Genomic DNA, 16,213 nt, shown 5'->3' with positions numbered 1-16,213 from the left:
CCTTAGTTGCTTGTTAGGTGTAAAAAAAATATCTGCAAATGGGACGAAAAGGCACTCGTTAAGTTTGTGGAAATAAGATGATGTCTTGATATAATAAACTAAGCATTTTTTTTTTCTTTTAATATCCTGACATTAGATGCTTTTCTGGATATTACGGGTGAATGTGGCTCAGATTAAGTTTAATAAGACTTTTTACAACAAATATGACAAACACATGTAGATGTCAGTTTTTGTGGTGTACTTTTGGTCACATTTAGACTTTTTTGTGTTCACACCAAATGTGTGCATCTTATTTGCACATCAAAATACCAAAATGTTTAGCATTTACTTTCCTAATTAATGCAATTGTCACTGTAGTCTGTTGTCACCAAACTAGGTTAAAGGGGCTGTGAGGGCTAGCAGGAAAAGCTAGTGTTTTTCAAGGAAGTGTCAAGTGTCTGCCATCACTCCAAAAATAATCACAGAAATCATTTTCAGCAGAGAAAAACAAAGATCTCTCTTCTCAGTATTAAACTTTGCCGGCTGGCGTGGTGTTGTCATAGAGACTTGGACGAATCGACGATAACGCTGAGAAATAGCATCCAGAAATAACCAATATTGGTGCTGATAATCTCAATTTAAATTGGGTATTGAAATCATGAATGTATCTAGCAGTGAGACTTTTTCCAAGAATACTTAGAAACTCCTCATAGGGACTTTAAGTTTTGTATTGTAGGGATAAGCTGGTTATGCCAAAAATCCTCAATGAGTGGTATATTTGATCGTTCTTAAACGTGCCAGAGGTCTGAAACACTGACATGTAGGATCATGATGGTATCAGTGGGGGCAGACTGATTTAGAAAACACAGCAACATGTGACCAAAGGTAGTTTTATTTTCTACCAATCAGATTGATGAAGTATCTCAGGTCTTTTTTCTCATCTGCTTTTGGATTGGTCGGTCAGTGTATTTAGACACCTGTCTCTAGCATCGCTATTTTGGGGACAATAGGCCGAAAAAATTTGGGAACACCTGCTTCAGAGGAAGTGAGATTTATAAAACACGACTTGCACAAGCACAGGACCACACTTGAAAAGAGCAAAGTGGCTCCAATTTGTCCACAAGAGGGCACCAAAACCAACATTAGCTAAAAGTTCCCCACAGGAGTTTTGAACAACAAAGGAATCTGAAAAAACATACCTCACTCATCATGAGCCAATGACGACAACACCAAAAATAAATTGTGAATGATTTGTGACGAATGAAGCAGAGAAGTCTTCAAAAATGTTTCAGAAACAAGAAAATATTTTGCACATCTTTTAAATCACCCTGAATACAGCAGCATGACACTTTCCTTACCATACAACTGCATCAATAGAGCTTTTCCTTTCACTGTGTGTGTGTTTTCTGGTTGTGTGAGTGCGAGTGTGTGTGTTTGTGTGGTCTCTGGGAAGTGTTGATGACCTCATCACAGCTCAGATCCGCAGTGAAACTTCACCTCTCTGCACCATGACCAGCAAACAGGGACACACACATAACTGTGCACTAACAACACACAGACATACACACACTTCTGATCCTGTTTGTCATATTACACAGGCACAAAGACACACACACAAACACATACCTGGTGTCTGAAGGGTCTGGAACATGAGATTCACCGTGTGATTTCTTTACCTGCAGAGAGCAGAGGAGATGTTAATGTAACACACACACACTCATACACACACACACACACACACACACACACACACACAAGCAGATAATTCAAAGCAGTGTTTGTTGGGTCATAAAGCCGCCTCATAAAGCAGTGTTTACGAATGAGACAAATCTCATTACGATCACAAATGTTTTCAATAACAACTAAATGAAATCCTGCATTTTGTGCGTGTAAGCAGAGGGAAAGAAATTGCAGCCAAACTCAAATCTGATTTAAGACAACCGCAAAGTAAACACGTGAATTCTAACAACGTGATTTGATGCACTTTCGAAATTCTTAAATCGGGAAGACGACGCAGAAATCGCCCTTGGTGTCTCTTCTCGTAGTGTCTGCCGTGACAGGAGCTCTAAGTGACAGGTAAAAACTTTCCCTTGTTCAGCCCCCGTGACCCGGCTCCATCCTCAACATGAAGCCCCTTCCTCAACCTCTTTAAGAGCTCAGAGGTCACGGCGAGGTCATGTCAGGTCACGGCGCTCACTCTTCACCTTTAAACGGTTCACATCAGGCTCGGACACTAAATCCAGCTCGCACTTTTTGGGAGACATTTGGTGGTGTCAATCACGGCAGGCTGGGACTTTTTCCTTCCTCATCGCAGGGAAAAAGAATCACACACACACACATGCACACACTCACTGGTTTTAAGTGTGTGAGGGTATGCAGAGCTGGACGAGCAGGCAGCGGTTCTCTATTAAAATTCCTCACTCTTATTTGGAACAGGAACTAATTAGAACAGTAAATGCAGGGCGGAGCGAGGGCCAATGTGGACCAGCTGCCCTGTAATCACTGTGTCAACACACTGCCGAGGTGTAGGGCACGCGCTGGGTGCCAAACACACACAAACACACACACACACACACTCAAAAAAATCAGCCAAGCAAAGAATCCTTGAGTCATTTGCACATTATCGCAATCACAGGTGAGTTTATGGAGAAACGGCTGCATGTGCAGACTCAGGTATGTGGAAATTTCTGTGTGTGTGTGTGTGTGTGTGCGTTATGGTTCTGATTATAGGATCCAGCAGAGAGCGAATAAGAAGCAGCACTTAGCCGTTTAAGACAGAGTTCAAAGGTTAGCTGGTGCCCTCGTATGGATCACTTTACGCACACACACACACTCTCATCCCACACACTCACACACACACACACACTCCAATTCTCTCTACGCACACACACATAAGCCACTTTCATGTCACGTTTCATGCTTTGCTGAAATTTAACAAGGCTGTCAGTCACGACAGCAGCAGCGTGGCCGTGAGAAACTGCAATCCACATGTAGCGCAAGGAAACACACACACACACACACACTCACACACGCACACACACGCTATCCTGTCTGTTTCTGTCTCGACATGATCTCTAAAAACACAAGCACACGCTGACTTTGATCCTGAAAAGCTTTTATGGTCGTGCTTTAATCCGTCACACACTTTCTCAGAGCCTCCAGCGTCCTGCTTTGATGATTTCCTGCACATTTAAAAACTTTTGACATTTGATTCAAAAAATTGTGAGAAATTTAAGCTTTGGAAGTCTAAGTGTTCATAACTAGCATCATTTTGTTTATTTTGCAAATAAAAAACTAAATCTAAGGCCTCCTGAGTGAATCTAAGCGATGCCTGAGGACCCATTTGTGTCACCTGAGCCTCTTTTATTCGTGACCTCTGACCTGGTTGGCCAGGTGACCGCTGGAACACAACCTGCCGGGGCTGAGGAGTCCCTCTGGGATAAATACAGGTACGCCAGGTAACCAGCGCTAATAAAGATGATTTATTTAAAGGAATGAGGCACAGCGTGGTTACTTATTCATGATTATTATTATCTAATGGATGTAACGCCTGAATTGAGGCCTGTGAAGAACCTTTACTCCTGCTTCTTTTTGCTCCTTTTTCAACATTTTGAAACAAAAGCAGCATCAAGCTTGGGTATTTGTTTCTGTCAAGCTGTGACGACTCGACGCAAACTGAAGAAAGCGAAAGAAAAGAAGAATAGCGCTTCTAGTAAAAACCCAACCCATTATCTGCAACGGGGACATCCGATACCACGGAGTCCTGCTCAGACACAGACGCAGAGAAACACCAAAACAGTGCAAATAGATGTAAAGAAATTCTAAATCCTGCTCAAAACAAAGGAAAAAGTTATTTAAATAAAAAAACCCTCTTACTTTACCTATTTAAAAAAAGACATAAATTGTTTAAAGTGCAATGATAAGTGGTATTTTTAAGTTACACTGAAGAGGAGAGCTTTATTTTAGAGCCTAAATTCACTTTAAGCACAAATAAAATACATTTAGAATTTCAGGATGCTGAACTGCTGAAGAAAAACAAAGAAATTTCTACTTTTTTTTTTTTTTACATAAAGTAATTCTGATTTTACTTAAATCTGTCAGTTTAACCTTATTCTTATATTAAACTCCAAATCTTGCAGCATTTCAGTGAAATTCAAGCTACCAAATCTGGATGCTTGATATTTCCTTTGCAAACATCACTAGTGTCACAACATTTATCTAGAAGTGTTGCACACAAATTCAAATGAAAGCAAACTGCAGGAAACAAACTAAAGGGTTATTACGTCTAAACTCTACTGAAGTGTGTCAAAGTCAGAGATGCAGTCGTCTTACCTCAGGCTGTAATGTTGTTCACAAAGCGTCACACAGATGTAAGATCCGCTGCTCTCCCTCACACACACACACAAACTCCTCCAACTCCACAGCTCGGCTGCGTCAACCTGCGTCTCTTTCACTTTGTACTCCAGGTGTTTCCTTAGCGAGCAAAGACTCAAAAAGCTTAAAGTGTACGCAGACGACTCTCTCTGTTTCTCTCACTCTTTCTGTCTCTGAGTCGGTCCATGCACAGCTCCTGTCTTCCTCCACTTGGGTAATGAGGAACATTTCACTCGTCCTGTCTCCCTCCTCCTCTGCCTCCTCCCCCTCTCCCTCTCTTCTCCTCCTCCTTTCTCTCCCTCTCAGCTGTCAGACGCCCTCAAGCTTTCTTTAAAAACGCATCATTTCATAAATTTTGGCTTTCTTCTGCAGACCTAAACCAAAATCTTTTACGTCTGATGAGAAAATAAAAAGTTCAACTCCTGAAAATGAGAAACATCCGTGAGTTTAATCCTGCTGTAATTATTTCCATGTAGATGAAAACGTAAACATAGCTGTAAAACCGACGTCTCGCTGTGCACAAGAAAGTAAAATCCAGACCATAAACTTCACACCATGAAATTGACCTTCCTCTCTCTCACACACATACACACACACCCTCCCCCATGTCACCCACAGCCACATAGAACTCATATACACACCTGAACACACACACACACACACTCAGGCTGTGTTAATTGAAAACACATCGGCTGTGTGTGTGTGTGTGTGTGTGTGTGTGTGTGTGTGTGTGGCTCAGAAAGGAAGGTGAAGAAGTAGGAAGGTAGAGTCAGAGTTGCTTGGTCTGAAGATGGCACTCTTTCACTCTGGCCATCAAGGTGCAGCGGGACACACACACACACACACACACACACACACACACACACACACACACACAAACACACACACACACTGAGTCAGACTGTCAGGAAAAGGATGACCACACAGCTTCAACCAGAACCAATGTCTCATCCTGCCCAAAAACAGTAGACCCTGGTCCCCCTTTTAAGGAGACCGCCATCCTGCACACTATGTTCCTACTGTACTAACTAGCAGACCAATCACTGACTATAATACTAGTGAGTGGCTGCGCAATTTGGAGGACAGAATGTTTATATACGCAAAAAGAGTTTCAGAATTTCACTTGTCCTCAGAGGCCACCATAGATAATGCATTAAATTTCAATTTTTAACACACTTTACCTATAATCTGCCTAAAGCACTTTTTGTTCTGCAGTCACTCAGAAAACATTACAGTGATTTATTATGACTGTTATGTAATTCATCAATCAACACAGAGTGGCTGTGCTGTGGGCATTCATATTGTGTAGTATGGCAGTTTTTTGTATCGTTGTTTTAGAGGTGTGACAAAATATTGATACAGGGATATAATGTGATACTTTGACCTGTGATAAAATGTCAATATTTTAACTCTTGATATCAATATTTTTGGTAAAATAAAAATTCATATTATAGGTGAGTTGGAAATACGTTATCTGCACCCCCATTGTGGTAGATGGCGCCGTAGAGCAACTCCACAGTATGTTTCTCATAACTGTTTGATAAATATAATGTCAAAGTATATTTAAAATATTTTGTTCCTAAACTTAATGATGTGGGTTTTGATGCCATGAACATCAATGTTTTCTCTCTATTCTTGGGTCAGTTCATTTAAAATTATTCTAAGTATAATTTTTTACAGTGTAGAAGACTGATAAAATAATAATCATTGTCATGTTTTGTGCAACATTAGATTTTTATGAGTTACATTGGTTACACCAGGTGACGTCTTTCAACTAATATTTTTTTGCAGCATTAAATGTAATCATATTGTGATCTAATTTAAAAACATTGTTATTATGCTATAACACATCACATATCATCATCACTTGGTGTCGTATCATATCATATTGTATGGTAATGTGATGTTGTGTATCGTGCCATGTGGTTACACTCCATATATTAGGTTATATGGTCATGCTGGTAATGTTCATATTGTAATGCAACAGTACGAAATGCAACAGACAATACACGATGCGTCAGACTTTAAGAAACGCAATATGGTATGTAACAACAGGGAATGACAGCACATGAACAGATATTTATCATGGTGTACCACCATACAGCAAAATTACATATTGTAACATGAGGTACTTAGATGTGACGCATTGTTATATGTAATCTTGTCACATGACATATGGTAACATGACATAAGATCGTAATATGACATATTGTAACTTAACTATTGCAATGCATTGTATCATATTGTTAAGTACTGCATGGTAACTTAGTGAAATGTACTATGTCCTATTGTTTTGGGTCACATTATATCAGGTTGAATTGTCATGTTAAGTAATGTAATGTATCATATTGCATCATATATCAGTGCATGGTAGCATAATGTATTATATTGGGTCATATTCTATAGTATTGCATTTCAGGTTGTAACAAGCCCACCCCTTATACCAACCTCTGAAGCTGCAAACCTTGGAGAAACACTGCAGTGTGTGTATGTGTAGTGATGCTGGTACATGCCACACTGTTACCAGCATGATCAGAGGTAGGTAAATATTCAGTAACGCTTCACTGAAACATTTCTAAAAGTTGCCATTTGTTAAGTTTTCTACAAAATTTTGTTTATTTTGTGCCAGTTTTTTAACTTTGTGAAGTTGCTATCTGAAGGTATAACGAGTTTGGCTCTGAAAGTAAGACCTAGTGTTGGATGCAGCAGCTTTCGTGCTAGGTGGGAGACTCTCATTTAAGCTCATGGATATTTGTATTTTTGCATTATTTTTTGGTCTTTGAATACAGAACAGCCAAAGTAAAGAACCAGAACACACATACTGTTTCCTGAGTGGTCAATGTAATGCAGAACACAATGCAGAGGGCACCACCCTCATGCATGGGCTACGTGAGGTTACAGATTTTGGACAACCCAACACTTAAGCCATGCACCCTTCTTTTTCAAACATGTAGAGAAACCTACGATGTTTAAAACACCTGAAAGTGTCTCTAAAGAACCAGTGCTCTGGCTACTATTGATGCATGGTGCTGTGAAGTGATTTAACAAGTCATATTTAGATCAGTATGGACTTATAAAAACATGCTAATACATCTGGAGAGCTCAACTTAAAGTTTTAACAAAGATGGATGCTTCTATAGTGAAGAGGTATATTCATTAAGCATGAAGTGTAACTTTACAAACACACAGTGCAGTGTGAGAGTTCCCGTGTAGCTAAATGCAACAGAAACAGCTGAGAAGTGCTGAATGTATACAAACCTGAAGACTAATTTGGAACAGGGCCACAGCCTCCAACTGTGCACTGACCACCTTTAGCTCATGGTGACAGCATGCAGCCCTGGCCCACAGCATTTATTCCTCTCCCCTAATAAACACCCTGATTGATAGACTGTCTGTGGACCTGTGTGCACACACATCCAGGCGGACGACGATTGAAAGTGTGCAGCATGTGCACACCAATACGTGCTTGTGTGCACGGTATGTCAGAGAGTGTATGTGCAGGACGAGCTGTCAGAACAGATTAGGGTGTCGCTGAAGCGCTTGACAACTCAAGCACTTTATTATTAGCCAGGCAGGACCCCCATGAGGAGGGGGGCGTCCAAAAACATCCCTGATGAAATATTTTCACAGCGAGTGGAGAAGGGAGCTCGGGAGGTGTCCCAAAACATGCCTGATGAAACACAAAACAACACAAAGGAAGACAGAGAGTGAAGAGGCAGAGGCACTTCAGAGCAGTGAACTGAAGAGAGGAGGCTGGTGGTTTGTTATGGAGGGAAACCAGAAGACGGGGCTTGGGTTCTTGTTGACTTTAGGAGTGTTTAAAAGTGTGTGGCAGTGGTGCAGTGCTCCCTTTTAAGAGCCCCTTGAGTAAAACTTTGTTCTTCAAGAGGAACAACATCAGTTTATCTTCTCTTCAGGAGCCAGACGGACAGCTTGGACTGACTCTGTCCCTCTCTGTCTCTTCTGTCCTGTTATGTTTTAAAATTCATTAAGATATGAAGTTTCCCCAACTGCCCTGTCTTGTTTTTGTTTCTATTTTCACAGGACAGCACCCCCAAAGTTATCTCTAAGCTTGTAAGGGCAATGAGCCGTCTCTTTTTAGATAACTTCTTTAGTAAAATGTGGTAATGCATTAGATAGAGAAGGATTACAATCTGTTCATGATCTGACAGTCCGGAGGGACTACGGCACTGGCATAGACACATCTGCTGCATCTTTACGTTCATGGTGGTTTGCATTTAACTGCGCTGATGAAAACAACGGGATAAACTAATCACACATTGAGTGAATCCACTTCATTAATCAGCTAAAAGTTTGACAAGTCTATGTTTTAAAAGTTTACCTGTGAGTTCTCAGTAAGATTTACTAACAGTACTGTGAAACAGTCAACTTGTTTTAGAGACACAGCGCTCTGAAAACATGGTAAACACAAAGACAAAGTCTCACCATATTTAAAGAAAATGATCACACTAAAATTCTTTTACCAACTATTTTTTCAATTATTTGATAAAGAAATTCAAGTGTAAATCTTTCAAATGTGTTCAAGATTGTGTTAATGAAAATACTTACTTTCTTCAGAGATTAATCTTGCAGAATAATTCAGTTTAAGAGTGAGAGGATCGATCAGTTAGTTATACTACCTTTCACCTTTTTGAAAACATTAGCTTTTTATGGAAAACATTTGATTCAGTTTTCATTTTATGGGTCCTTTTGTTAAAATATGAATGCAGGTGTTTTATTCTGGAGTGAATTAGTCTGACCTAAAGTTACATCAAGTTACATCATCATAGGGTTACCGTCAACTTTGAAATGTTGTATAACTTCCAAAATAACTGCACCAAAATGCTCCTTAGGAAGAAATGGTATCTTAGATTGAGTAAACTTGGGATTTTATCCATGTCAACATTCAAGTACTTGGTAGGAATCTACAAAATTGGACACAGATCAATTTTGTTAAAAAATGTACTTCGGCATTAAAATTCAGTGATTCTTCTTCTTTGAGAATAATATTTTCAAAATGGAATAACACATTCAGTTGTACTTGGCAGCAACTTGCAAAAGAGTCCTGAATCATCACTCAGAAAGCTAATCCCTATGTGGAAAAAATTAGGCTGGCTTAGAGTTACATTCAGATTTTATTTAATCCATTTTAAAATGAGCCAAAAAGCTAATTTCTGTTAACAGCCTAAAGGGGATGCTGGGAGAAAACACAGAATACAGGAAGAAAATGTGAAGCTTTCCACTCCTTTGCAGTAAGTGCTAAGCTAGGCTAACAACATCACCTACCTACCAGTGTAAATCGAGCTTAACGATACCAAGTGTTACCTCGCTCTGTGTAGAATCTGTTAAAAACACAAGAGTGGTGTTGGATTCTCTATTTTTACCCAAAGCATTCACAGTAACTTCTTAAAAAACTCTCAAAAAGTAAAACATAGATTAACAGATAAACGATGTTCGTGTTTGACCATCAAATGAGCAGCTGAAGGATTCTTAGAGTGAGTCTATTTAAGAAAGACACTCTTTCAAACACACACAAAACACACGCACACAACTGTGTAACACGATCACGCAGTTTTCCCCGTCTGTGACTTGGTGTGTTAACCACAAAGCTCACTCATGAAGGATGTTACTCACCGCACAAACACCACCTCCATCTCTATCCACCCTCCACATTCTCTCCCTTCACACACACACACACACACACACACACACACACACACACACACACACACACACACACACACACACACACACACACACACACACACACACACTCTCACACACACACACACACACACACACACACACACACACACACACACAGTCTCACACATTTACCTGTCCCCCTACTCTCCCCATTTGGTTATCGGCGTGGTAACTCTATCTCCTTCCTTTCATGTAAAATACATTGTGCCAAGCCTCCTCCCTCCCTCCCTCCATCACTCCACCGCTTCTCCTCCTCCTCCCCTCCACCTCCCCTCAGCCTGGGGAGGTGTAAAACTATCCCTTTCTTTATGCCTCCAAAAATGCCCCTTTTTCAGGTGTAGTAGGAAGCTATGAAAGAAAAAATGGGGTGAGGGAGTGAAAGGAAAGAACAGGGTGAGCCTGTGGAGCAGAGAGGAGGAGGAGGAGGAGGAGGTGTTTGAATGTTTCTCTCACAACAAAACCTCTCTTTCTCTTTCTCTCCCTGTCTCTCCACCCAGGTGTACCCCTCTTTACCTACCTACGCTTACTGTTTGGGAAGTATTTTGTTCACTAGAGTTGCTAATAATGTCGAGACAAAGACGTGATGTTCACAGTTTCTCCAATTTGAGTATCACATGTTCACTTTTTTTTTTTTTTTCAACCAGCCTACAAGAAAAAATAAGAAACAAATATAGAGGGAATATGAAACTGTCTTCTGCGCTGATCCCCAAAGAAAAAAGCATGGATTGTAAGTTTTGAATTGTCTTATCTGGAGCCTAAATTCTTATCTTTTTCTCAAAAATTATAAAAAAAAAAAAAAAAGACTCGTCCACTTTAAAACCATTCTAGAAATGTCACTGTTAATAACAATAGACGCTGATGATAAAAAATAAAAACAAATCAGCCAGGAATCAAAACCCAGATTTGGACTCATGGCCCACCCCCAGGAATGGGATTTAGGAAAACAAATGTAGGAGCGTAATGAGTCTAAAATTACTTTTTTATGTTGTTATGGAAGCTCACTTTTAACCTTAAATCTGATAACTCATACTATCTTGGGATTAGCTGTTACCTTGTTGGCACATCACATGTAAACTCCCAGACAATAATAAGATCATGGTTTTACAGAAAGTTAAAACCTTTTTCTCCAAAGTATGTAGTTTTGCATTTACATCAGATTTGCTTAAAAGAAATCATTTTATCCAACCACAATCATTCAAAACTTTGCAATAGGGACAGGACAGATGTCAACATGCCAATATGTCGACGATACAATTACTGAATGGCTCAGAGGAATCAATTTCTTAAATAAGATTAACCAAACAAACTCTCCCTAGATTTACCAAATAACTTTAAATACCAGCAATTTCCAGCTATGAGAAAAAAAAAAAAAAAGTTAACTGCAGGAAAACTGCAGTTCTTTGAGTGTCAACTAGAGGCTAACTGCAAAACCACCAGAAAGAACACACAATCTGATTCAATACAGCTGTTTTTAACAGTGATTTATTCGTCACCAAGGGTTGTGGTCAAAATCAATAAATTTGAAAGTTTTGCCCATATAAGGGGACAGCTGATTTGACTGACAATGGGCGCCCTGTGGCCATCTGCAAAGACCCAACTCTTTAACGCGTCATAGCTTAAACACGGCTAGGTTAAGTTTATCTTTTTCAATATGTTCTCCGTCAACAATGGGCTCCTTAACTCTGTATAAAAAACAGATGGGTGATGTCACAGAGACAAAAGCCTCTTTTCCACCAAGTGGTCGTGAAGTCGCCTGGAGGTTTAAACATGGCAGGGTTATGTGTTCTTTATTATTGGTGTCACATTGGAAGTGACAATTATTTTGACCAATCAATGGACTGTAGTGTTTCTAGCTCCACCTTCTTGGGTTGGATTGGTATGTCTGGCACCACAACAGAAGGGTACCAAAATGTGGGATGGTATAGGGTGGGGTGGTAGTTTGGGGACCTGTCCAGGTTTTAGTCAAAGAAAATGCCACAAAATGTGTGCCATACAGAAACAAACCAAACTGAACTGCTTGGTGGAAACAGGGCTAATGTCCCCTATGTAGATGTGTCTCTGCAGCTGGCTTCAGGCAAAGTTATCTTAAAACAGCAGCTTTTATCACTTTAAGTAAAAAAAATCAAGATTCTACTTTAAGAGTGTTATCTTGTCCTGATTTAAATGCTAGAATTATTTATTCTAATGGATTAAAGGCTAATTTTGAGCCAATAAAAACTAACTCAAAGAAAATATGTTATTTAATGTTAAAAAAGGAAAGACTTTGATCTGTTCCCCTGCATGGATTTACTATTGTAAATATTTATTTTTCCCAATCATCTCTGGTAAATTTATCTGTTGGCGGACAGAAGAAAACAGTGACTCTTCCCCCTACTCCTCCTCCTCCTCCTCTTCATCATGGTGGTCTTCATTTCGGCCATTTAAATTGGCTCCTCTTTGTCTCACAGAGCGAGGGGATCACAGCCGTGATTTAATGCAGCTTTACTCAATGGACACAAATGAAAAGTCACTGACGGATATGTGTGTGTGTGTGTGTGTGTGTGTGTGTGTGTGTGTGTGTGTGTGTGTGTGTGTGTGTGTGTGTGTGTGTGTGTATGTGTGTGTGTGTGTGTGTATGTGTATGTGTGTGTGTGTGTGTGTGTGTGTGTGTGTGTGGGCCAGTTCTGCGCTGTTAATTGTGAAGCGTTTGGCCTCGACTGCCCCTGCTCAGCTAATCTGATGAGAGTGATTAAAAAAACAACTGGGAGAAACCTAAACCAGTCCATGGCTGACCAGCCACGCACACACACACACACACACACACACACACACACACACACACACACACACACACACACACACACACATATACTCTATCATCCATCATGCTTTATGCCAATGGCTCAGAAACACGCAACTCAGCGTGAAAATGTGAAAAACTAAACACAGAGAATGTTCGTGTTGTTAAGAAGTTAAATCTCTAAAGTATTGAAAACAGAGTCTCACACACATAGTTTTAATAATTCAACAGATGAATTTAAAGCGTGAGTCACTCATGACTCCAGCTCCACGCCTTGTGAGTCACAGAGTCACCATAGTCACCCAGGTAAAACTTACGGCAGGTAATTCCTCTCATACATGAACTTAAACTTTGCCTGTTTGTTACAAATCAGAAATTAAGTCAAACCTAATTTTTTTAAATATAGAAAGGGAAAAAGGAAAAAGGAAAAGAGAAGTAGGGATTGAACATGAAGGCTCCTCCTCCACTTGGTGTTTGAGTCATGGTCTACATTTTGCCACAGTATCAACAGGCTGATGTACACTGTGACAGAATCCCTTCCACATGTCATTATTATAAAATAAAACTCAAGGCTGTCGCAGGGATTTGACCAATCAGAATGGAGTATCTCTATCCCTGGGTAAAAAACAAGATAGCAATTTTTTTCACAGAGGGGTGAGTTGTTAAAAAGAAAATATGTAAAGGTAAGGCCAGTTGGAAAAGACTTATAGTCTTCCAAATTATGAAATTTTGACAGAAGCTGAGAGTCAAAATTTTGATTTGAAAAAAAGGTTTGGATGTCAATAAGTTAGAATTCTTAGATTCAAGTCAAATTTTCAAAATCTAAAATTTAAGTCAAAGTTTTGAGTGAAAAAAAGTTGAAAAGTTGTTTTAGTAAGAATTTCAGATCACAGCCAGTATCTGAAATTCTGGTATTAATGTTAAGATTCTGGCTTTATCTTTCCAAAAAAATTAAGAGTGAGTCAGATTCTGAAATAAAAGTCAGAATTTTAAGACAAGAAAGTTGGATCGTTGTTATCAATTCTGAAAAAAAGGTTTGAGATTACAGCCAGAACTCTACTTTTTGAGACCAGAATTTGAAGAAAGCCAAGTTCCAACTACTTAGGAAGAGATCATATGAGATTAGAATCAGTATTCTGAGGGAAAAAAAAGTTCAAATATTGTTTACATGAGTTATGAGTCAAAGGTCGGAATTCTGAAAGTCAGATTCTGTTTTTTAAATTTGGAATTGTTTATTTTCTTTAGAATTAAGACAAAATCTGTGGTTAGGGTTAACGTTTGAAACCAAGATAGAATGCTAAAAGAAGGGAAACTCTGACTAGAGAGCCAGAGTTTGGAGATTGCTGTCAGAATCTTATGAGATTAAAGTTAGAATTGTAAAATATTTGCTCAGAAGTCAAGGATTATGCAAAGTTCTGAGAAAAAAAGTAACAAAGTTGAACGGTAAAAGTTTTTATAGAAAGGTCTGAATTTTGAGGTTCCTGTAAGACTTTTAAGTTCTGATGTCAAAGTCAGAATTTCCTTCTTTTCAAAGACTTGAGACAAAATCTGAGGTTACAGTAAGAATGTTTTAGAAAACAACCCTGTCTCATTCAGTTTCAATTAGATTATATTCTGAGAGTTTGAGGATTAAGGTCTGAATTCCAACTCTTTTTTTTCAGAATTCTGAAAAAAAATCATTGTTGTCGTTGGTTTGTTCTTTAGATATTTCTTCCTTATGTTTCTCCCTTACATGAATACTTATTTTTCTTTTTTTCTTTAAACCTATCTGGTTTCCCCAACCTTGATGAAGTCTAGATCTCTGGAATAACAAGTTCAGTAAGCAAAAGGGACATTTCCAGAAAACTAAGTCTCTACAGGATTATTTGAAGGAAAATAAATCAGAAAACTTATGCAGAGGGTTAATTGTTGGTGGTCGACTGGTTCCAAACACATTCAGCTTTGTCAGAAAATGTATTTTGATGAAATAGGGAACAGAGTGAGAGGAGAATGAGAAGTCCAGAAACACAACACCGTACCGCTGAAACCCCCCTGACCCTCTCTGCTTGACCACAATAACCACACCCCCTGCTCCGTCCTCTGACCACAGCCTTTTCACCAAACCCTCTATCCCTGAACCTCTCCGCATCGCAGCGTGAAGCTGAATCAATGTGTCTGCTCGAAATCCAAAGTCCTGTTGGTTTCAAACTCCCTGAGTGTCTGTGTGTTTTGTCTGAGGGGGGTCTGAGTGCCGGTCATAACCAGAGTGTGTGTGAGTAAGTGCGTGTGTGTGGCAGCAGCAGCAGCAGTAGCATCAATAATTAAAGCTAATCTCATTAGGCCTCAGATCCCTTTCAGACGCTTTTAATTAAATGATGAATGGCCTCCCAGCTGCCTGTTAAATAATGCTGCTCATGACATCACAGCGTGTGTGCGTACCAGCGGTCGACATAAGGTAGATATCCTTCAAAAAAAGACACGCACAGGCCAACAGGTATTCTCTCTCACACACTCACACACGTACACACTCACACACACCATCTGCTCCCAGAAGTCACAGCTGAACAGGAGTTGAATGTCTCAAGCTGTTCCATCAAGCCAGACAGTGAAACACTTCATATCATCTTCCTCATAAAATCACTCACAAAACCATATGTCTGCGAAGAGCGGCGGCCAGGCAAGAGGGAGAGGAGGATGTACGTAAGTGTGAAAGAGAGGAGGGAGGCTAAAAAAGGGACGGTGAAAAGCTCGGGGGTGTGAGAAAGATACAGATAAAGGAGGACAAAAAGAGAATGAGAGCAGCAGGTAAAGTAAAGGACAGGTAAAGGTGCCAAACAGCCTCAGGGATCTAGACAGCGTGGACCAGCGAAAACACCCATAATCCTTTTCTGTGTCTTCTCCTCCATCGCAGTGACACCCCCCCTGCTCTCTGTATCGGATTGCTGACTCCACAATAGGCCCTGAATCATCACTCTGTAGCTGGAGAGACAGAGGCAGAGACAAAGAGGCGGGGAGAAGGTGGGACAGACAGGTAGGACACCAGGAAGGACACAGAGAGAGTTATCTGAATTTTCCTGCCGCTTAACGATGGATCGATGTGGTTCGGAACTACTGGGATGGACAAAAATTAAAAGAGAGGCTTTTTATATTCTGTAGTCCCTGTATTAGCTTTACTGAGAAAAAAATCCCTAATATTTTCTATATTCTACTTGTCTATCAAAAGTTATACTGTGTGAGAGTTCAGAAAGGTTACCTGTGGAGTACCTCAGGGATCACTGATCGGTCCTCAACTTTTTCTATATTAGATCAATGATGTTTGCAGTGTAACGGATTTCTTTAAAGAGGGGGTTTTGTACTTTTTAGGTCTGGAAACTGTCCTTCTGGTGCCCTCAAAGT

At 39.9% G+C, this 16,213-nt stretch overlaps 1 protein-coding gene across 3 annotated transcripts in view; it reads right to left on the bottom strand.

Annotated features, from left to right (window-relative positions):
• eya4 (EYA transcriptional coactivator and phosphatase 4) overlaps positions 1 to 16,213 on the bottom strand; it is a 57,075-nt gene that overhangs the window by 26,737 nt on the left and 14,125 nt on the right. For 2 of the 3 annotated variants that reach the window (XM_074685628.1, XM_074685629.1), the window contains exon 3: positions 1,606 to 1,655. In XM_074685628.1, the coding sequence (XP_074541729.1) occupies positions 1,606 to 1,655 (50 nt within the window). Of the gene's footprint in view, positions 1 to 1,605; positions 1,656 to 4,311; positions 4,552 to 16,213 lie in introns of those variants that run through there. The other variant, XM_074685631.1, reaches the window with a different exon arrangement.

This window comes from Halichoeres trimaculatus, unplaced genomic scaffold, assembly GCF_033239565.1.
Source record: "Halichoeres trimaculatus isolate MK-OKI-2021-1 unplaced genomic scaffold, fHalTri1.1 fHalTri1_scaffold_13, whole genome shotgun sequence".
NCBI classification, from domain to species: domain Eukaryota; kingdom Metazoa; phylum Chordata; class Actinopteri; order Labriformes; family Labridae; genus Halichoeres; species Halichoeres trimaculatus.
Note: the sequence above shows the minus strand (reverse complement) of the source record. Positions and strands in the feature narration are given on the sequence as shown.